General features: G+C 36.3%; 1 protein-coding gene across 13 annotated transcripts in view; it reads right to left on the minus strand.

Annotated features, from left to right (window-relative positions):
* The window catches only part of eml5 (EMAP like 5), a 247,936-nt gene extending 230,680 nt beyond the window's left edge, over positions 1 to 17,256 (minus strand). For all 13 annotated transcript variants that reach the window (XR_015513746.1, XR_015513744.1, XR_015513745.1 and 10 more), the window contains exon 1: positions 16,744 to 17,256. Coding sequence is in view for 4 of the 13 variants with exons in the window: in XM_087290991.1 (XP_087147117.1) it covers positions 16,744 to 16,940 (197 nt within the window). In the remaining 9 variants the exon portion in view is untranslated. The remainder of the gene's footprint in view (positions 1 to 16,743) is intronic.
* Between the last annotated feature and the right edge of the window lie 5,832 nt (positions 17,257 to 23,088).

Raw genomic sequence — 23,088 nt, forward strand, 5'->3', positions numbered from 1 at the left:
AGTGCACTGATACGCCAGCTTTTATGAAGAGACTTTTTTTCTCCGCTTTCAATTTAGATTTTAAAAGACGAAGCTTGTACAACTGTTGGTGAATGGCAGATGAAAAAGTCCCTTACTTCAAAACTCTGTGCATTGTAAGGAAAAGAAAACACACTATACAGTCGGAAGTGTAACGCATTCATGACGCTACTTTGAATGGGTCCGATTTACTATACATTAAACGGCAAGTCGTTTTCACAAATAATGAAGTTAAGATTCTGTTCTTTTATCAAAGATGGATGCCATGAGGTTAAACAAGAGAAGAATAAGAGATCAAGATTACGAGTATGGTGAGAATGAATGTACGACAGCTTCTAAAAGTGTCTGAGAGACATCCCCTAATGTATAAAACTATACATTACTTATATCACCTCAATAAATTACATCACTTTTTTATTAATGGACAATGCACAGATATTGATGTTTCACAATGTTTTTACACTACATTATTTGAATCAAGTTTAGTTTACAATGTTTACACTGCTCTACTTACATAAATTTAAATCCCAAATAACAGAAATGACAATATATTGTTAAGATTTAAGTAATGTCAGTTTAATGTTATTGATTAACGCACTTACTTGACAGATTTTTTAAATTTTACTCCTGCTTTTGTCCCTGGTTTATCAGTGGTTACCACAGCAGAAAAAAACTGTCACTTCACAGATTTATCTATATTTATAATTGTAGGTGGTGTGTGTAATGTGTTTTAGGTCACACTTTACAATAAGGTTCATTAGTTAATGTTAATTAATTCATTTACTAACATGAACAAACAATGAACAATACATTTACTACTGTATTTGTTCATGCTAGTTAACGTTAGTTAATGAAAATACAGAAGTTCATTGTTAGTTCATGTTAACTCATGGTGCATTAACTAATGTTAACAAGCATGGACTTGGATGGTAATAATGCATTAGTAAATGTTCAATTATGAATAATAAATGCTGTACAAGTGTTGTTCATGATGAGTTCGTGTTAGTAAATGCATTAACTAATGAACCTTATTGTAAAGTGTTACCGTGTTTTATGTTTGGTAAAATAATTTCCAATTTCATCTTTTTGTGATTTTTCAGCTAAATACACTTTGTCCTATTAGGTGGATTTAGAGGTTTTTGCTAAAAAAGAAAAAAAAAAGCACAAATGGATTTAGCTGGTTTTGGCGCAAAAGAAAATTTACCTTGCTAAAAACCAAAGAAGGGTCTAAAGTGACATTTTTGAAGAAAATGTTGTTTTATTTACTTGCTAATAACCTTATATTTACCTATAAAATGAAGCTTCTGAAGTAAATCAGTGGAGCCTGATAGAAAAATGCTGATTTACATAACAAAGGAATAATGACGGATTTAGAGGGTTTTGCATCTGAACTCTTCATATCCTAAATAAATAATAATAAATGTTAACAAATAAGTGCAAGGTAAAAAGTAAGAGGCTGCCATATCTGCTACCGTTGCAGAGAGCCGGCAGTTAGCTCTCTGCAACTCTCACATGGTCGCCCACTGAAGCTAAGCAGGGCTGCGCCCGGTCAGTACCTTGATGGGAGACCACTTGGGAAAGTTAGGTTGCTGCCGGAAGTGGTGTTAGTGAGGCCAGCAGGGGGCGCCCAACCTGCGGTCTGTGTGGGTCCTAATGCCCCAGTATAGTGACGGGGACTCTATACTGCTCAGTGAGCGCCGTCTTTCGGATGAGACGTTAAACCGAGGTCCTGACTCTCTGTGGTCGTTAAAAATCCCAGGATGTCCTTCGAAAAAGAGTAGGGGTTTAACCCCGGCATCCTGGCCAAATCTGCCCGCTGGCCTCTGTCCATCATGGCCTCCTAACCCTCCCCATATCATGATTGGCATATCATCACTCTGTCTCCTCTCCACCAATCAGCTGGTGTGTGGTGTGCGGTCTGGCGCAAAATGGCTGCCGTCGCGTCATCCAGGTGGATGCTGCACACTGGTGGTGGATGAGGAGATTCCCCCCCATTGTGTAAAGCGCTTTGAGTGCCCAGAAAAGCGCTATATAAATGTAACGAATTATTATTATTATTACCAGATCTATTTACAGTTGTCAGAAAATATACTATGGTAATTTATAGTAAATACTATAGTGTTTTTTTTACTTATACTGACACTGACATGTGCAATAGAGATGTTAAACAATCAGCTAAAATGTTGATAACATTTTTTTATTTATGGTTTATATATGTTGCATCACCAAAAATGAGTCAAAATATTCATTATTGTGACAGACCTAATAGGATCACTTATCGCAATCATTTCTGTGGCAATACATCACACAGCAAAAATGATTTACCGTGACAGCCCTACATTAGTATCCAGTCACATGAAAGATGGGTGAGTGCAGCTAGCTGTGTCTTTCCATCTTTTTCAGTCACTGTTGCTCATTGGTTTGCCGATGTGTCCAGTCTCCGTCTGCCTCCATTAATTATTTTGAACACCTGTAGTAAACAAAGAGGCGTCTGGGGGCATACAGCCTCAGGAGCGTGACCATCGTACACCTGCCCATGGCAATCATGTATGCTCACATGCAGACATTTCAGGGTTGGAAACATCAGTCTTGGTTTACTTTGGATGTGGTTATTTTAAGCTTGTAAAATGCTGTTTTGAGAGATTAAAGGAGAACTAAATATTGACATTTACACTTAAACACTTTTAACATTAAATTCTTGCTCATCAACTCATTTGTGACCTCTATGGAACACAAAAGTAGATATTTTGCAGAATGGCATGGGTGCTGTTTTGCATACAATATAGGGACTTGCACTCCAAAAGGACAAAAAAGGCCAATTAAAGTCTCTTTAATTTAAAATGTTTTGAGTGCTGTATTGAAAGACCTTTATGACACTGTTTTCTTATAAAGTAAAACAACCAAAACAAAGTCACAGTAATATCAATAAAAATGTAATACAATGCAAATTTTAAATCAATCTACTGTAAAACTTTTTTTTCCTTTTATAGTAAGACATGACAGTGTATACTGCGTGTAGATACTTACAAAGACAGCATTTATTTGTTTTTTTTTTGTTTTTTTTCAAAAAGTCAAAAACAACAGCTGAAGCTGGATCAATGCTTACATTTACATTTAGTCATTTAGCAGACGCTTTTATCCAAAGCGACTTACAAATGAGGACAAGGAAGCAATTTACGCAACTATAAGAGCAACAATAAATAAGTGCTGTAGGCAAGTTTCAGGTATGTAAAGAAGGTGTAAGAAGCAAAACATTAGTAATTTTTATTTATTTATTTATGTCGCCTCACAGAAAGAAGGTGCTGGGTCGCTGGTTCAGACCTCGGCTCAGTTGGTGTTTCTGTGTGGAGTTTGCATGTTCTCCCTGCCTTCGCGTGGGTTTCCTCCGGGTGCTCCGGTGGGTAGGCTAAATTGTCCGTAATGTATAAGTGTGTGTGTGAATGTGTGTGTGGATGTTTCCCAGAGATGGGTTGCGGCTGCAAGGGCATCCGCTGCGTAAAAACTTGCTGGATAAGTTGGCGGTTCATTGCGCTGTGGTGACCCCGGATTAATAAAGGGACTAAGCCGAAAAGAAAATGAATGAATGAATGAATGAATGAATGAATGAATGAATGAATATTCATATTTTTATTTATTTATTTTGACATTTTATTTTAAATTAATGGGCCAAGTAAAAGCTGGTCTAAAGTCCAGATCCAGATGCAGATCCAGATGCTTACATATTGCTTAATACACACAGGATGTACAGCAACACACAAATATGTTTACATATGACAAAAAATTAAAGTATTAAAATGTTACAAAAATTATTATTTTCTACTGTACATAAATATGGGCGACGCAGGGGTGCAGTAGGTAGTGCTGTTGCCTCACAGCAAGAAGGTCACTGGCTCAAGGCTTGGCTAGGTCAGTTGGTGTTTCTGTGTGGAGTTTGCATGTTTTCCCTGCGTTCGCGTGGGTTACCTCCGGGTGCTCCGGTTTTCCCCACAGTCCAAAGCCATGCAGTACAGGTGAATTGGGTAGGCTAAATTTTCCGTAGTGTATAAGTGTGAATGGGTGTGTGGATGTTTCCAAGGCATGTATTGAGGCTGGAAGGGCATCTGCTGCATAAAAAAAATATTGTTAATTTATTAATTTGCTGGAAATTAGAACTGAATTTAGAAATAGTTTTGAAAAAACTATTTTTGCGCTTAACAAACAAAGTTAAATATGTAGGATAATGGATCTTCTGTGAATGGTCTTCAGTGGAGTGCATATAACACCCTTTCCTTATCCACGAAAGTAAAGGAGTAAAGTAGAGAATAAAAGTAAAGTAAAGAGGTTGAATAAAAGAGGCTCATTCTTTATCCTCGTGCTGCAGATAGACTGTTATGTTTTCCCGCAAGTGAAGAATTCAGTTTTTCCTAGAACAAAGTCCGCCATGTGAAAAGCAAATGTGCCATGGTGCAACGCAACAGACTCTTAAAGGGAAAAGGAAATGAGACTCTGATTCGTTCAATGCATGTATCTTAACAAAATAAGTACAATCCTGTTAGACCATGTGCCAGGGCGTAGACCATATTTTTTCATCCTTAAAATAGCAAAAGTGGATTCGGACACCCCTTAATGGTTTTGGGCCATGTGCTTTAGACTTTGCGCCAAGATCATTAAAATAGAACCCAATGACTTTCATTGTTACTTGGTTACGTTTGAAATATTGAAACTAATTTGTGATGTGTTATTTTATAACTTACAGAACCCAATGTTTCTTGACATGTAAAAATACAATAAAGACTGTTGTAATATTTTTTTGCTGCATATAAACACAAAAAAAAAAATGCCACAAACATGCCACATACATTATTTTAAGAAATGTTGCTGCAAAATCAGTTTAGGTCTTAAAAATCTAAAATGTAAAATACTATTTGCAAGAATAAAAATTCCACTACAATAAAAAATCTGGAAAACAGACCCGTAAAATCCTGGAGGGACTGATATATAGGTTAACTATAACTATAAATGTTTAAACATGTTTACCTATGGAGACACATTCATTTCAGCTCAAAATTAAATATTTCATGTGCTTACTTTGCTGCTTACCTGAGGGAATGTTGTCACGTAATGTTTACAAAGAATGGGGACATGTATCAGCAGTTCTGGGCACAGCGCAGCATGATCACACAGCTTGCTTAATAGAGTTGATTCAGACCAACTCGCAGTACGATATAAACAGCATCACGCCTGTTAGGTATGAGAGGGTCTCTCGATCTGTCTCACGTGCACACACACACACACACACACACACACACACACACACACACACACACGAGCTGCTGTTCAACATCTGTAGCTCAGCTCTGGGCTCCATCCTACACCTCCCACCGAGCTTTCTTCTCAAGGGCAAATAACAGGATACAAACCAACCATCAACTACTATCCCATGTCAACAACAAGAAATCCCTCTTTTTTTGTTCTTTTTAGCTATGGTTAGAATATTAAATTATGTTTGGATGAAACAGGATGATTCACTACAGTATTTATTACAATTTTAAGTAACTTCTTCAAAATATTAGTACAATATAATTAGCATATCACTCTGAAATCATTTTTTATGAAACAAAATCAATATTTTGCTATTTGTTTTTTAGCAATGTAATTAAATTTTGATGAAGCATCTAAAAATGAAACCATCAGGATCCATCATGGTCAAACTAATTGGAGAATGTGCTTGGCTGCTATGGAAATAATACCAGAATATAAAACAAAAGAAAGGTGCTAAAAAGTCTGTTATTCTTAAATACAGTCAAAAATTTTCTCCCTCCTGTAAATATTTTTTTTTAATTATTTTCCACATGATGTTTAATAGATCAAGGTTTTTTTTTACAGTATTTCCGATAATATTTTTTTCTTCTGGTGAAAGTCTCATATGTGTTATATCGGCTAGAACAAAAGCCTTATTACATTTTTTAAAACCATTTTAAGAGTGTTATTTCTATTTTTGTGAATATTATTTTAATAGTCTACAGAACAAACCACTGTTGTAGAATGACTTGCCAAGTAACTTGCCTAATTAACCTAGTAAAGCCACTAGGTTAAATGTCACTTTAAGCTGAATACTGGTATCTTGAAAAACATCTAGTCAAATATTATGTACTGTCATTATGGCAAAGATTAGAAATTAATCATTAAAACTATTATGTTTATAAATGTGTTGACAAAATCTTTTCTCTAAATCTTCTTTTTTCTTCAAATTTATATTTATATAACAGTTCTGTTATTGAATCGGATTGATTGATAGCCGTGCGATATTCTGCCAGTAACAGCGCTCGTACCACCTCTTCACCCCTCACCCTTTTGTATTACTCCGCCCACATACAGCAACATGCAAAGGACACTCTACAGTTTGACAAATATTGCTGCTGTTGTCAAAAAAATGTAGTTGTTTTGATTACAACATTGCAGTGTATTTATAAGGACAGTGCGTATTTTAAATATTTATCATTTCTGAGAGAGACTGCGTTGGCGGCCATTAGCCTGTTTTTGAACAAAAATGGTTGACGATGTTCATCCACAAGATGGTGAAAGAGATGCATAATAAGCCCTGAAAGAAAAACAGCGTAATATCAAACTACAGGTAATCAAATCAGTATTAAACAGGTAAATGACTTTCTAAGTCTACCTCTGTCTTTGTATGCTGTAGTGCTGTATTCATATCATAGTAATATTGGGATCTCTAAATTGCAACTAAAAAATACTGGGAAATCTCTGTAGACTAATGGCATTTCATGCTATTTAGACTTATAATCTTAAAATTTCAGCAAAATTACCTGTTTTGTCATCACTTTAGACATTACAGTAGAGAATATATAAACACTAGCTTTAATATGACGTCGGCTGTTCTGACGTGACGTGGCGCAGTATGTAATGCTGTCGCCTCACAGCAAGAAGGTCACTGGTTCGAGCCTCAGCTGGGTTAGTTGGCGTTTCTGTGTGGAGTTTGCATGTTCTGCTTGCGTTCACGTTGGTTTCCTCTGGTTCCCCCCACAGTACAAAGACAAGGTACAGGTGAATTGGGTAAGGTAAATTGTCCGTAGGGTATGAGTGTGTGTGTGTGTGGATGTTTCCCCAAGATAGGTTACAGCTAGAAGGGCATCTGCTGCGTAAAAACGTGCTGAATAAATTATTAGCCCCCCTATGAATTTTTGAATTTCCCAAATTATGTTTAACAGAACAAGGAAATTTTCACAGCATGTCTGATAATATTTTTTCTTCTGGAGAAAGTCTTATTTGTTTTATTTCGGCTAGAATAAAAGCAGTTTTTAATTTTTTAAATACCATTTTAAGGACAAAATTATTTTGATAGTCTACAGAACAAACCATCATTATACAATAACTTGCCTAATTACCCTAACCTGCCTAGTTGACCTAATTAACCTAGTTAAGCCTTAAAACTATTATGTTTAGATGTGTTAGATGTTTAAATGTGTTGATACTGGGGGGAAAAATAAACACGGGGTCTAATAATTCTGGGGGGCTAATAATTCTGACTTCAACTGTATGTATATATATATATATATATATATATATATATATATATATATATATATATATATATATATACACAGTTGATTATTAGCCCCCCAGAATTATATATATATAATTATATATATACATGATTCATTCCATAAGAAATAAGAATATAATATTTTTCAATAAATAATTTATAAAATAAATAATCATTTTAATTTATTTTGTAATATTTACTTTTTTTATAGTCGTTTACAGTGAATGTGGTGTAACGGAGAATGTGCTGATTGGCTTAGATAGAGTTCATTTCCATCGTGTGCCAATTAGAGGCAGAGTAGTGCGGGTATTCACAGACATGCACAGTCAGTGGCCAAGAGACCAAGAGTCAGAACTATGGTGAATCCAACAAGTTCAAAGGTAGTGTTTGCACACTGGAAATATAAGCACTACTTTTCCCTTGCTGAGGTGAAAGGCAAGAATGTTTATGTATCAGGCAACTTATGCCTATGAAAAAAAGAGTCTCTCTTCATCAGTGATAAGTAACTCTTTAATCTAATGAAGCACACAAGGCGATAACTCTCACTTTGTCCCACAACAACATTAAAATAGCATAGATTCGTGTACAATGTTTATATTCATATTTTATATTTTAATTTATATTTTTTATTTTTTTGTCATTTAACATTAGATTTTTTAAGTAATGCAATAGATACTTTCCCTGGTAATTAGTTACTTTTATAATTATGAAACTCTTATGTTACTATTTGTAAGTAAATAAACGTGCTCGACATTGGTTGTTTACTTTAATACTGAATTTTTGCCCCTCTCATTACTTTTTTTGTTACTGAATATATGGAATATATTTGTAATATCTTCTTTTTTGTTCGATATCTTTCTTTTAGTATATGATTATCTAATTGTCTTGTATTAAATGTATGCATATTCTTATTGTTTGCTTACAGTGTATCCAGAATGTGCTCATAGCGCTTAACTTTTTTTTTTTTTTTTTTGTCACAGCCTTATTCCAAAATGGATTCAAAGCACAAACCAAGCATGAAGCACTCTGTAGACCTCCGAGACAGGATTGTCTCGAGGCACAAAGCTGGGAAAGGTTGTAGAAAAATTTCTGCTGCTCTGAATGTTCCAATAAGCACAGTGGCCTCCATCATCCGTAAGTGGAAAATGTTGGGAAGAACCAAGACTCTTCCTAGAGCTGGCTGGCCATATAAGCTGAGTGATCGACAAAGAAGGGCCTTAATAAGGGAGGTGATCAATAACCCAGTGGTCACACTGTCTGAGCTCCAGCATTCTTCTGTGGAGAGAGAGAATCTTACAGAAGCACAACCATCTGTGCAGCAATCCACCAATCACGCCTGTATGGTAGAGTGGCCCGACGGAAGCCACTCCCCGACTGGAATTTGGCGAAAGGCATCTGAAGGACTCTCAGACCATAAGAAACAAAATTATCTGGTCTAATGAGAATTGAACTCTTTGGAGTGAATGCCAGGCATTACGTTTAAAGAAAACCAGGCACCGTCACCACCAGGCAAAAACCATTCCTACGGTGAAGCATGGTGGTGGCAGCATCATGCTGTCAGGATGTTTTTTAGCAGGAGGAACTGGAAGACTAGTCAGAATAGAGGGAAAGATGAATGCAGCAATAAATAGTGACATCCTGAATGAAGACCTGCTTCAGAGAGCTCCAGACCTCAGACTGGGGCGACGGTTCATCTTCCAGCAGGACAATGACCCAAACCATGCCACCAAAATATCAATGAAATGGCTTCACAACAATGTCCTTAAGTGTCCTTGAGTGGCCCAGCCAGAGCCCAGGCCTAAATCCTATTAAACATCTCTGAAGAGATCTAAAAATGGCTATGCACCATCGCTTTCCATCAAACCTGATAGAGCATGAGAGGTACTACAAAGAAGAATAGGCAAAAATTCTCAACGACAGGTGTGCCAAGCTTGTGGCATCATATTTAAAAAGACTTGAAGCTGTAATTGCTGCCAAAGATGCATCAACACAGTATTGAGTAAAAGCACTATCGCATATCACTTATGACTTCTGTGTATTTAGATACCTGTGCTGATAGCTTAATAATAGGACACTGCTGGCATATGGACGCATCTGATATGCATGAATAGTCTATAATGGCCCTCCCAGAAAGTCAAGCACTGGGTCACATTCTCATACTGAAGTAACCAGAGATGGATGGCTTCCTATGAGACATTTGACACACAAATGCACCGCTGGGAAATACTGTGTCAGTCAAATAGATGTATGTAACTGGTTGTAAATGTAATGCTTTACATTTTAAAAAATGCAAATATTCAAATGTAATCATAACCATGTGCAAATATCAGCGCATGCAAGATGGTGTGTTCGCCAAAGCATTCACGCATTCACACAAATGTAAGGTAACTGAGGTCAGTTTCTCTGTCAGCTAATTAATAATAGAGAATTGAGGCAGATGACCGGCGGCGAGGCTGAACACCATCCCCTCCAGCTCTCACTAACACACCACACACACGTACAACACACCCACAGACGCAGACACACATGCATGCTCTCCTGTAGGATGCCGTAACCTTGATGGTCATGTGACTGAATTTTAATGTCTTCATCATCACCTAAAACCACCTTCAGCTGCATATGAATACAGCTATTGGTAAATACCTGATTTAATACTAATGTTAAACGCTGATAAACCCTGAATATTTTTAAAATGCAAAGTAATATAGCATACATCAAAATCATGGTGACCTTAGGTAACCTAAGATCTAAGGGGTCATGATAATAACAACAATTCATGATAATATAGGTCCCAGTGAAATCATATTAAAGATTTTTAGATGTTAGAGTCAGTATGTTAGTCTTAATGACATCTATAATCTAGTGTGCTTCAAAACAGGGAGAACATTAGCGTTAAGAAGATATAATCATTCTAAGTTTGCAATCTGATCTCACTGCATACATCAGTTTCTCTTTAAATCCTCTGACCAATTAAATTCTCTTATTATATATCGATAATGTATCGAATCACGATAATATCTATCTCAATAACAATGATAAGCTCTAGACATTTTTACTCAATATTAATGTATGAGCCACAGCAGAATTGCATGCAACATGCAACCATGGGAATCTAAAAGTGTATTGATATTAGAGATGTACCTCATTTTCGGCCACTGAAATTTTATCGGTCTGAAATGTGTTATGCCATTTAATGGACCCTCTCATTTTTGTGGCTTCAGTCATTTTTGGGTACACTTTTAAATCTGGAAGCATTAACAACTGATATCGAAATATGTAACGTTATCATTCAATATGGAAAATAATTATCGAGATTGCATTTTTGCCATATCGCCCAGCCCCACTCTCTAGTATCTGACATGCCATGCACTTCAATCATATCCTCATAATGAAAATGACAACATAAGCACAATGGCAATAAGATATTAAGCAATATAATTATTTTTAAATATTAATATATAATATTAATATTAAATAAACGATCAGTCGTGAGAAGCCTAATCGATAATGGCATTTGTTGACAACGAATTTTAGCATTGATAATTGTAGATTTTATTAATCAGGTTTTCCAGCCCTGACGCAGTGGCGCAGTAGGTAGTGCTAACGCCTCACAGCAAGAAGGTTGCTGGTTTGAGCCTCAGCTGAGTCAGATGGTGTTTCTGTAATAAACACACTATGTATGACTATACATATACTTTAAATATAAGACACAACTGGAGTATTATTCTAAGACTTTTGCATGAATATTAATTATGACAGTTCTATAGAACACAAAAAATCTGTTTTATTGAATTATCTGAGAATTATTGTTACGAAGTCTTACTTCCCTGACTCATTATCCCTCCTTTATACTTGGTATCCGTGCTTAGTCGATGTGACATCATCATCATCATCCTCATCATCATCATCATCATCATCATCATCATCATCATCATCATATTATATCAACTTTAGTTTTACTAACTTGCATTTTGATGCATATCGACGTACATGTAAACAACCAGGATCGGGAAGAAGCACCTATGAGGTGCACGGGAATGGCTTTCTGCACAAATGCGGAAATTTGTTTTCATCAACGTTGTTTGCATGTGCAAAAGACTGCAAATGTGAATAGCCCCTAACATCTTTATTCTGGGATAATCACTTTAAATTGATACACTTATGGTAAATCTTTTAAAAAGCTTTTACTCAAAAGCTCTTCACTGGTTTTATCTCAAAGCTTTTACTGAGGAACTTTTTTTCCATCCCCCATGCCGCCCCCAGCAAGATGCTGCCCTGGCTGATTGCCCATATTGCCCATAGGCATGGGATGATAACCGTTTTCAAGGAATATCACAGTTTGGAAATATTAAGGTATTAAAACCGCCAACATTTTCTGTAATACCGTTTCTAAGGTATGTGTTAGATTTTTTTATTTACGTTTTTTTTTTTTTTTTTAAGCTTTTTTAGGACAACAGTATCTCCAGCAGAAAAGATTTCCAAAGATGCCATTTTATATTGCAAAGAAATCTGTGTTTTTAAAACAAATGAAGACAGAGGAAGTCTATGATTTTTTAAAATTATTTAGCCTGACATGTTTACTGCTCAAATTTTTTAATATTTTAGCGGAAGAAGTTGACATTTAAAAAGAACATATTTTAGAGCAGTATACCTTAAAACCGTGAAAGGTTATCATATCGTCAGAATGTGATATTGCGTATGTCTAATCGCCCATGCCTGAATCCACCACTGATTTTACTGTAATACGCAACTATTTTATGTTCCATAAGATTGACGGTTACGATAAAAACAGCAAAAACGTCAAAAGTTGAAACGAAATGAATTATGAAATTTAATTGTGGCAATACACATAGTTTGACCATGTTACAATACTTTTTTTGTCATAAATATTTTACTATGCATAGATTCACAACATTCCTTATGAATAAACATGGATTTTGGATATTTACACACATATACTAATGTACTATACCAACACCACATATAGCACAGCAATTCCATTGATTGGCTGATGTACAGACGCAGTCAAACTTTGGCTGTTGACAATCAGATCTCACAAATTTCATTTAAGACTTATTGTACAAATATGATTATAGCTGCTTAGTTTTTAAAGTAAAACTTGTTATATACATCACTCACTCACTCAGCTTAATTTCTGGTTTGTCAGGGGTCACCACAGCAGAATGAAGTGCCATTTACTCTAAAAAACATTTTATACAGTGGTTGCCCTTCCAGCCGCAACCCTCAGTGCTGGAAAAAAACCCACACACACACACTCCCCTTCCAACAGTACAGCTAATTTAGTCTAATTCATCTATAAGACGTGTTTGGACTGTGGGGGAAACTGGAGCACCCGGAGGAAATCCATGCAAACATGAGAGGAACATGCAAACTCCACACAGAAATGCAAACTGAACCAGCCAGGACTTGAACCAGCGACCTTCTTGCTGTAAGACAACCATAGTAACCACTAAGCCAACGTGCCACTTCAGATCAAATCATCCTAAAAACAACAACATTTCTAAGTCTGCAGGTATGGTTTCTGGTTGTGAGATCAGGAAACAAGAATCAATGCCAGCTGGAACTTCAGCAATATATACAGATTAGAGTGGCAGAGCTCTTCTGTCACTCCTCAAGATTCAGATTCACTCTAGATTTTTTATATTTCACATTTCCTACACACTAATAACTAATCTCACACCCTGCATCTGAATATACCGACTTTCATACTACAGTGAAAAACAAAATGTGAGGTGAGTAGTATGTCCAAACTTAAAAGTATTCACTAATCTAAAAAAGAAAAGTACCTAGATCATTGAGCTGGGAGATGATAAACAGATGCACTGTGATTCATCAGCTGATTCTTTTGACCAGATGTCTGGCCTCAGGAGTAGTGGTCAAGCCCAACTGAGCCTCAAGATATATTTTTTTTTTCTATTCCTTCACTTTCGTCAAGTGGTGAAGTTTGTTCCTCGCCACTGTCGCCACTGGCTTGCTTGGTTTGGCACTTGTAGAGCTGCACATCTCTGGATTTGCTCTCTAGTCTTTGGACTTGAAAACTGAACTGAACTAGGCAAAGAAGTGGCGCAGTATGTAGAAGGTCGCTGGTTCGAGCCTCGGCTGGGTCAGTTGGTATTTCTGTGTGGAGTTTGCATGCTCTCCCTAAACTCGTGTGGGTTTCCTCCAGGTTCTCCAGTTTTCCCCCACGATCAAAAGACGTGCGGTACAGGTGAATTTGGTAAGCTAAATTGTCCGTAGTGTATGTGTGTGTGTTTGAATGAGTGAGTGTGGATGTTTCCCAGAGATGGGTTGTGGCTGGAAGAGCATCCGCTGCGTAGAAAAAAATTGGTGGTTCATTCCGCTGTGGCGACCTCAGATTAATAAAGGGACAATGCCGAAAAGAAAATGAATGAATGAATGAACTGAACTAAACTGAACTTCAATTCTAAACACTGGACTGACACAGTTTCTATTGACTAGAACTTCTATGTTAAGCTGCTCTGACCCAATCGACATTGTAAAATCACTATAGAAATAAAGATGAATTTCCTATAAATAAATTTCATTCACACTAATAATCATATTACATGACACACTTTTTTATAGTCTCATAGGTAAAACTCAATTTAGTAACTTATTTAACTCTTATGATAATTAACATTAGTTTTATTGTAGTAAAAGTGCAGCAAGTATCCATGGTTTGGCAGACTGATTACCATTCGTATAAGCACAGATATACTACAATACCATGGTTAAAATATGGTTAGTATAGCAAAACTTTTTATAGAAAAAAACATGCTTTTTGGTTTTATTTAGTAAACAAACTGGACAGTGTCAAACAGGAGATAGCCAGTGCTAATGTACAAAATATTTTCATTCTTAAAATCTAAATCAGTTACTTTTCTAGTAGAGAGTGAAAAAATCAACATTAAGTAATAATATTATTTCATTGTTAAAAAAAAATTCACATTAGTGAGATTTTTATCATTAAAAGTGAGTAAAAATCTATTGCATATTGATTATAACGCTTTCTGATGGTCAATGAGGAGAATCACCATAGACAAATGGCCCATCGAATTTAGAGCAAACCTAGATTCCTATTGAAATAGCTGTACTTAGTCCAAGAACATTTGCCAAACAATGACAAATGTGCCCACACCTTCAGAATTTAAAGTAGCATATCAGTTCGGCAGTTGAGGAAGGAAGCGTTTTGGCTTTCAACAGCCATTCAGAGACCGAGCAATGAAATGCCAGAGAAACACAAGTCACTGCAAAGCAGGAGGGTGATACGCCGCAAGTATGTTGGGTTTAGGGTTGAGGTAGGCATAGACCAGGGGTCCCCAAACTTTTTCTTATAAAGGGGCAAAAACCAAACTTGATTAAGAGCTGTGGGCCGAAGTTAAATATACCAAAACGTATGACATTAAAATTGCTCATTTGCTTATTATTTAATTATTATTTTAAAAAAAGTTGCTTTAAAACAAATTAATTAATGATGCAGTATAATTTATAACATATTATAATCAAGTTCTAATAGTAAAAACATAAACAATCCCATTTATAACACAATGGAGCTCAATATTGACTACACTAGTCTAGATTTGCTCACTGATGTCTCGTCCTCGATCTATCAAGTGACAGTATTTACATTTTAAAGGTCTGATTCATGTGAAACATCCTTTTTTTAAGATGAGATGGCAGGCCAAACCTAAGGTTACCATGGGCCAACTTTATCTTGTGGACCCTACTTTGAGTATATCTGGTGTAGACGTTAATAAAACACAATTGGTTGGACTCAATGCCATGTACAAGATGTTATATGAATCAATGAAAACGCCAGGTTTGTAGAGCCCACTTGGAGCTGACCTTCTCAGTTGGAGCTGGCTCCGTCCTCTATTTATTTATACCCTTCTTGAAAAGCAGATGTCTCCAATGTTAAACTTCCTTTTAAATTGCCACAAAACACTAGGACACAGTGCAGCATCTCCCTGACTAGTGAATTTAAAACATTTTTTTAAAGCAATGCATCAGCAGTGATAGCCTAGTGGATAGTGCTTTAACATATAGCAAAAACGTGCTTTAGGTGTTCTGAGTTCGAATCCAAAGGTTTGTGGACCTTTACCAATCCTATCCTTTCATCTCTCTCTCATCATCTGTCTAGCTAAATTTTAAATAATTGAAAAAATTAAGAGATAAATGCAATAATGGGACCTAATCTAGAGTGTAGCTTTAATATCATGTACTTGGGAATGTATTCTTAAAAAATACAATACATAAGAAATATATACTTTCCTAATACATTACTACCAACCAATAAAAAGGCCATTGCAAACTAATGCTTTAAGGAAGATCATCCATCTGTAGATGAATGGCATGAGGTGTAGAACCGTCCCTTTCCTAAAGACAACAATCCTATGAAATGTCTTCATATTGGGATAATATTCTTGATTAAGAAGGATATTAATGTTTTAATTGGAAGTGTTGTTTTCATGTACATGTATCTGGAGGTCCACAACAAGAGATTTTTGATTCCTGATGTGTGACATACAGTATGCAGATCTTTAAAGAACTTCGTATATGGCAGGATCTGATCACACACATGAATGTTATCAAGATTGTATCTTTATAGTACCTATACTGTATGTCTGTTTGCTCATATGGTGCCATGTGAAATTATTCTTTCATTTTTTTAAGTGTAATATAAATTAACATTTACTGAAAAAAATGAAGTAGTTCAGATGCAAAAACCTTTTGAGTGCCGTCTGAAATTTTCTTTCCAAGATGAGCATTTTCCTCAGTCTCCTGTGTTTGTGTTCAGTTATTCGCTTTTAACCAATTCTTTGCTATAAAGTGAAAATACTAAGAGGGCACATATAGATAGACAAATATTTACTGTATACCTCCGCGGTGACAGCCCGCACGGAGTGTCCAGTGATCTGCTCCGCGAGGCGCTGTCCAGCACTCACTCCAGCGGCCCCTGGTGAAGGTGATCGGGCGGAGATTACCTTCAGCAGCCAGCGTGCTGGACAGCGCCTCCGCGCAGCAACTTCCACCTCCATTCCTCTCCACTTTCCAGTTCCTCTTACATAAGCAGCTGACGCGAACTAGTTCACTACTTTGAATGCAATAGTTTGAACATTTCCCTCAAGACGAATAATAAACATGCACGTGAATGTGCCTACCTGATTATGTCATCGTTATGTCCCAAATAAAATTTCTGCTTGTGTTCCCGTGTGTTGTACACAACTCCGACGCCGGCGACGAAGTAGACGATCTCCTTGGCGGCCGTGTAGTACAGGTTGTTGCGGCACTGGTGTCCCCGGTAGCCGTAGACCCACTCGAGTCGCAGATGACAGTTCGGAGCTGTTCTGTCAGCCATGTTCGGACGCGTTTTGCTTAGAAGCGAGTAGCTGGTGCTTCTTCATTCACCGACGCGACGAGCTGTCACATTCATCCAGTCCCGTTTATCCGCTCAGTCCGCCGTCCGCGCAGCTTCGTCCGGCCGGCGACAAACGCTTCGACGACGCATCTCAATTCAGGTGAAGAAGTGCACAACTTTGGGAGGTTTGCATAATGTCGGGGCAGATGCTTAGTTCAGTTCGGACGCTGTAAATCGGCTTTAAGTCTACTTGTGACATGTGCGGGGGAATGAAGCTCCTCTCTACTTCTGACCGGACGGCTGGTTTTGCTCTAGTGACATGTCAAAACCTGAGAACATGGATTTCTCGCATTAGTTAACTGAGACCCGCCAATTGCGAAAGGCGAGGATGAATGACAAAAAATCTGGCCAATCACGTCTTGAGGATGAGTTGAATGAATGTGTGTGAACCAATGGAGAGCGCGGGGAGGAGGGGGGAAGGGTCTAAGCTCTGTATGGCCTGCTCATTTGGCACGAAGGGCAGTTTAATAGCTTTTGTCGTAGGCCTACTATAGTACACGAGTTTAACTCTGTGAGCCCTGAACTCTAACTGGCCTGAATCATTTAATATGAAGGAAAAACTACCGAATTAGAATAAACAAAATAAATAAATAAAATGTTGGACTTGATACTTCCTGACCTTGACTCTACTTAGCCAGTCTATATTGTGTAAATGAAACACAAGTACAGTCGGGGGCGGACTTAGTGATTTAGGCGCCCTAAGCAATTCCAGGTATGGAACCCTATCATTGAAACTTAAAACACTCACTTTCTCTATAGATGTTTTTCTCTCTATAGATCCATGGTTTTATTTTCGAAATAACCTGCATTCCTAATATATAATTAAGTCTAACTTTCTTAATGTAAAATTAAATACAATAAAATTCCCAAATGAAAAAACAAGCTTACAAACTATGTACAGTTAATTAGCTATACTGGTGATTTGTGATTAGATTTTAATATTTGAATGTGCAATAAGGGAAGGAACGTTCAACTATTTATGGGGTCCCCCGATTTAGAAAAGAAGTAATATTGTTAAAATCTTAATGGTAATGGACAGACTTTACAACAATATGATAGAACGATTAAAAAAAAAACAATAGGCATTGGTCGGGCCCCCTATTTCTCCAGGGCCCTAAGCAGCTGCTTACCTTGCTTATTGGTTATGTCCACCCCTGAGTACAGTAATGATATAATAATCTTCTTATTAGATTTTTATATTTTTATTCATTCTACTAGTATTTTGAATATTTTTGTTTTTTATTTTTTATTTTAATAGTGAAACTTTAATATTTTAGTACTTCATTCATTTTCTTTTCGGCTTAGTCGCTTTATTAATCCAGGGTCGCTACAACGGAATGAACCGGCAACTTATCCAGTAAGATTTTACGCAGCGGATGCCCTTCCAGCTGCAACCCATCTCTGGGAAACATCCACACACACACAAACACACACACACTCATACACTACGGACAATTTAGCCTACCCAATTCACCTGTACCACATGTCTTTTGGACTGTGGGGGAAACCAGAGCACCCGGAGGAAACCCACGCGAAGGCAGGGAGAACATGCAAACTCCACACAGAAATGCCAACCGAGCCGAGGTTCGAACCAGCGACCCACTTGCTGTGAGGCGACAGCACTACCCACTGAGCATTGTTTAATACTATACAAAACACAACCTTAATCTCAACACTCTCCTTATCAGTCATGTAAACATATCTAAACTGTCTTAATATGGCAAGCAAGAGTCAACATGTCTATTATACCCCCCCCCCCCTTACCCCCAAAAAATACATCTAAACTAAATTCAAAATGCCTCAGATTCTTCAAAACGGCAAACTGTCAAATGACAAATTTGTATTTCACAACAAGGGGAAAAATAAGAAATATTTCTAGAAAAGTATTTCAGACAGTTATATCTACACGAAAAAAAGAATTTTTGCTGCTTGTTTAAATGAGTAATTAAAAAAAGAGCTGAATCAACACAATTCTTGAGTTTTTTTTAGAACAATTTAATTATTTTGTTTAATCCACTTAAATTTGCAAGACTAAGAAGTACATTTCTTATTGTTGTCTCAACACAAATCGATTTTGCTTCTTGTTCAAACTACTTATTTAAAATGAGCTAAATCAACACACATTTAGATTTTTTATGGGGTACAACTTGCTTGTTTTATCCATGTAATCCATGTTCAATCCATGTAAATTTGTAAAAAAAATAAAAATAAAATAAAAAATCTATTAAAGGTGCAGGTTGACACCCAGTGGTTGAACTACGTATTCCATTTCTGGATGCAAAACACATGCAAGCGTTGGTGGCCAGATTTCTATTTCTAGTAGGTAATCAACATGGATAAATGACTAAGATCATCTCAGGTACATCTCTTGTGCTTTATTCAGTGTTAAACAGTAACAATGTAATTTTGAATGCCATTTTACATGACATTTATTGCCATACCACTGAAAGCAGCAGCAAATAAGCTTGAAAATAAAATAGGCTATTTAAAATTGAACTTTAGAACTCTGACTCCAACATCAATGTAAACCAACATCAATCATTCAGCATGTGTTGTAAATTTACTAATGTTAAAGATGTTTAATATGTAAAAATTTGATTGTAAATCTTACCATTTTGTTGAAGTGCAGTGAGTGCACTATGCTGTGCTTCTGCATGGCTGTATTCACATTTCTGTCATCTTTTGTCTGGTGCAAACATCCAAATTGCTTATCTCATCCCCAAGTGAGTTGTTAGGACAGGGGGTTACAGTTAAACCTGCTTACCTAACATTTACACTCTTAATATTTATATTTGTCTCAGTTTGGAAGCTGTTACAGACCGGAGGTCCTATTTCGGTCACTGACGCATGCTTTGAGAGCCTTTCTAAAGCAGCAGTGGGTGGGTTAAAAAAAAAAAAAAACAAAGACAGACGTACGTGTTACGCAGCGGATGCCCTTCCAGCCACAACCCAACACTGGGGAGCACCCATACACTCTTACATTCACACACATACACTACGACTAATTTAGTTTATTCAATTCACCTGTACCGCATGTCTTTGGACTGTTGCAAAAACCGGAGCATGCAGATCAAACCCACACAAACGCGAGGAGAACATGTAAACTCCACACAGAAATGCCAACTGACCCAACCAGTGATAGACCCAGTGACTTTCTTGCTGTAAAGGAATCGTACTACCCACTGCGCCACCATGATGCCCTATTAGTATTAATTTACTTAATATTTAAATGTTTTTTTAATCATCACAAATAAAATCTAGTAATATTAAGTACATTTGAATCAAAAATCTTTAATCTTTAAAAATTTTAATCACCTATGAAAACATTTCATCCGTTACATTATAAATTAATAAAACAACGTAAAAATAATATGTAAAAATTCTGTCATCGTATCTGTCATCTTTTGTCTGGTGCAAACATCCAAATTGCTTATCTCATCCCCAAGTGAGTTGTTAGGACAGGGGGTTACAGTGAAACCTGCTTACCTAACATTTACGCTCTTAATATTTATATTTGTCTCAGTTCGGAAGCTGTTACAGTCCGGAGGTCCTATTTCGGTCACTGACGCATGCTTTGAGAGCCTTTCTAAAGCAGCAGTGGGTGGGTTAAAAAAAAAAAAAACAAAGACAGACGTTCCAGCACCTAACGCACATTTTCAAAGCAGAATATCTGACTTCAGCAATGTTTTTTAGATGAACAAGTATGTTCACTTAGCATGTTTCTTAAATATATGCAAATATATTATTGCAATTTTATGCTTTAGAAGAGTCAAAAACTGCAGCATCTTTAAATGAACTTGATTAATTTGTGTTGGAAAAACATGAAGGCATTGCAGTTAACCCAGTGTTTTTGTTTGTTTGTTTGTTTGTTTGTTTGTTTGTTTGTTTGTTTGTTTGTTTGTTTGTTTGTTTGTTTGTTTGTTTGCTTACAGCAGGGGTGGCCAACCCTGTTCCTGAAGAGCCACCTTCCTGCAGATTTCAATAGCAACCCATATCAAACACACCTGCCTGTAATTATCACATGGTGTTCAGGTCCTAATTAATTGGTTCAGGTGTGTTTGATATGGGTAGCAACTGAAATCTGCAAGAAGGGGGCTCTTCAGGAACAGGGTTGGCCACCCTTGGTTTACAGTATGAAAATATAAATCTTAAATATGTTACATTAAAATAAAAATGGACTTTTCAGGAAACAAGAAATGAACATAAGGTGCTAAAGGGCACTAAACAGAATTCACTATAGAAAAATAATGGAAAGGGAGCAGATCTGTTTGCGTTTTCCACGTGAAGACATTAAACATCTCCACACACACATACACAGTCAATCCTCTCTCACAGTGAACAAAAACAAGCTGTTTTCTGTCGGCCTTAAAAAACGAGTAGGAGTAACACAAGTCACTTTATGGGCACTAAGTGGGCGAGATTTCTTTTATGAACATGAATACAAATTAGCTGAACTTTTCCAATCGACTGCAAAAAAACAAGTTATAATTATCCTTGTAATTGCTAATAAATAAAATGATGTTTGATGTCATTACAATACACGCAAACAAGATGACACTAGAAATTGGCTACAATACATTAAAAAATATAACTTTATGGTGTCAAAGTAAAATCCAATAAATAAAACCATTAATCATGAAATCATGATTTTCAGTTGTAATATAAAATGTAAAAATTTCCTAAGTAAAATGTCAAACATTTACACATTTATTTGATGTAATAAAAAAGGAAAGTTCAATATTAGCATTCACTACATCATTTTTCTTCGGCCTAGTTTCTTTAATCAAGGGTCGCCACAGCGAAATCAACTTATCCAACATATGTGTTACGCAGCGGATGCTTTTGAAGCCACAACCCAACACTGGGGAGCACCCATACACTCTTACATTCACACACATACACTACGACTAATTTAGTTTATTCAATTCACCTCTACCGCATGTCTTTGCACTGTGGGGAAAACCGGAGCACGCAGAGGAAACCCACACGAACGCGAGGAGAACATGTAAACTCCACACAGAAATGCCAACTGATCCAACCAGTGCTAGAACCAGTGACTTTCTTGCTGTAAAGGAATCGTACTACCCACTGCGCCACCATGATGCCCTATTAGTATTAATTTACTTGTAACATTTAAATGTTTTTTTAATCATCACAAATAAAATCTAGTAATATTAAGTACATTTGAAACAAAAATCTTTAATCTTTAAAAATTTAAATCACCTATGAAAACATTTCATCCGTTACATTATAAATTAATAAAACAACATAAAAATAATATGTAAAAATTCTAATCTAACCTGTAACTAATGAGATTTACTTAATTTAATAAAAACAAAGTTCCTTTTGCTAAAAAAGAAATTTCATTAATTAAAATTAATCCAGAATTAAAATTAAAGATAATCAATTAACCTTAACTTACTTAGAAGTGTTAAGTTAAAGATTAAGTCACTTCTACGTGATATTGACAAGTTAATTGAACTCAATGTAAGATTAGTCAAATTTACTTAAATTTTACTCATGCAACTTGTTGCGAGGACTTTATCAGGACTCTTATTTTTCAGTTCATAATCAGAATCAGAATGAGTTTTATTACCAAGTGTGCTTCACACAAACAAGGAATTTGTTTTTGCTACAGAAATGAATGTATAAATTCCTGATAAATTGTTTAGAGGGTTTTTATTACATCATTAGTGCTCATGGCTGTGGCAAAAAAAAAAAAAAAAAAAAAAACGGTATGATTTAAAGCAACCGAATACAAAGTTTTCATACTGTAATTAAATAGGTTCACTGTAAGAAGCGATTAGTTACTTTTTCTAAAAAAAAAGTGTAAAGTGTGTAAACCTATTGACAACTTGAAACTGCTGAGTTGACAAGTTAATTTGTTTAAATATGCACATAAAATAGTTCAATTATTAAATTTTATTGTGAACCTGAGGTTTTATTTCAGTATGTTGATGTACTTCTGACTGAAACTGACTATTGAGTAGGGGCCAGGGCTTTCTTATTGTGCATCATTCCCTCATAGCAAAATACTGGTAAGAGGAGTGTGGTTAAGAATATTGTGCACTGTAAAAAAAATCTTAAT

The sequence above is a fragment of the Danio rerio genome, chromosome 17 (genome assembly GCF_052040795.2).
Source record: "Danio rerio strain M-AB ecotype USA chromosome 17, GRCz13ab, whole genome shotgun sequence".
NCBI classification, from domain to species: domain Eukaryota; kingdom Metazoa; phylum Chordata; class Actinopteri; order Cypriniformes; family Danionidae; genus Danio; species Danio rerio.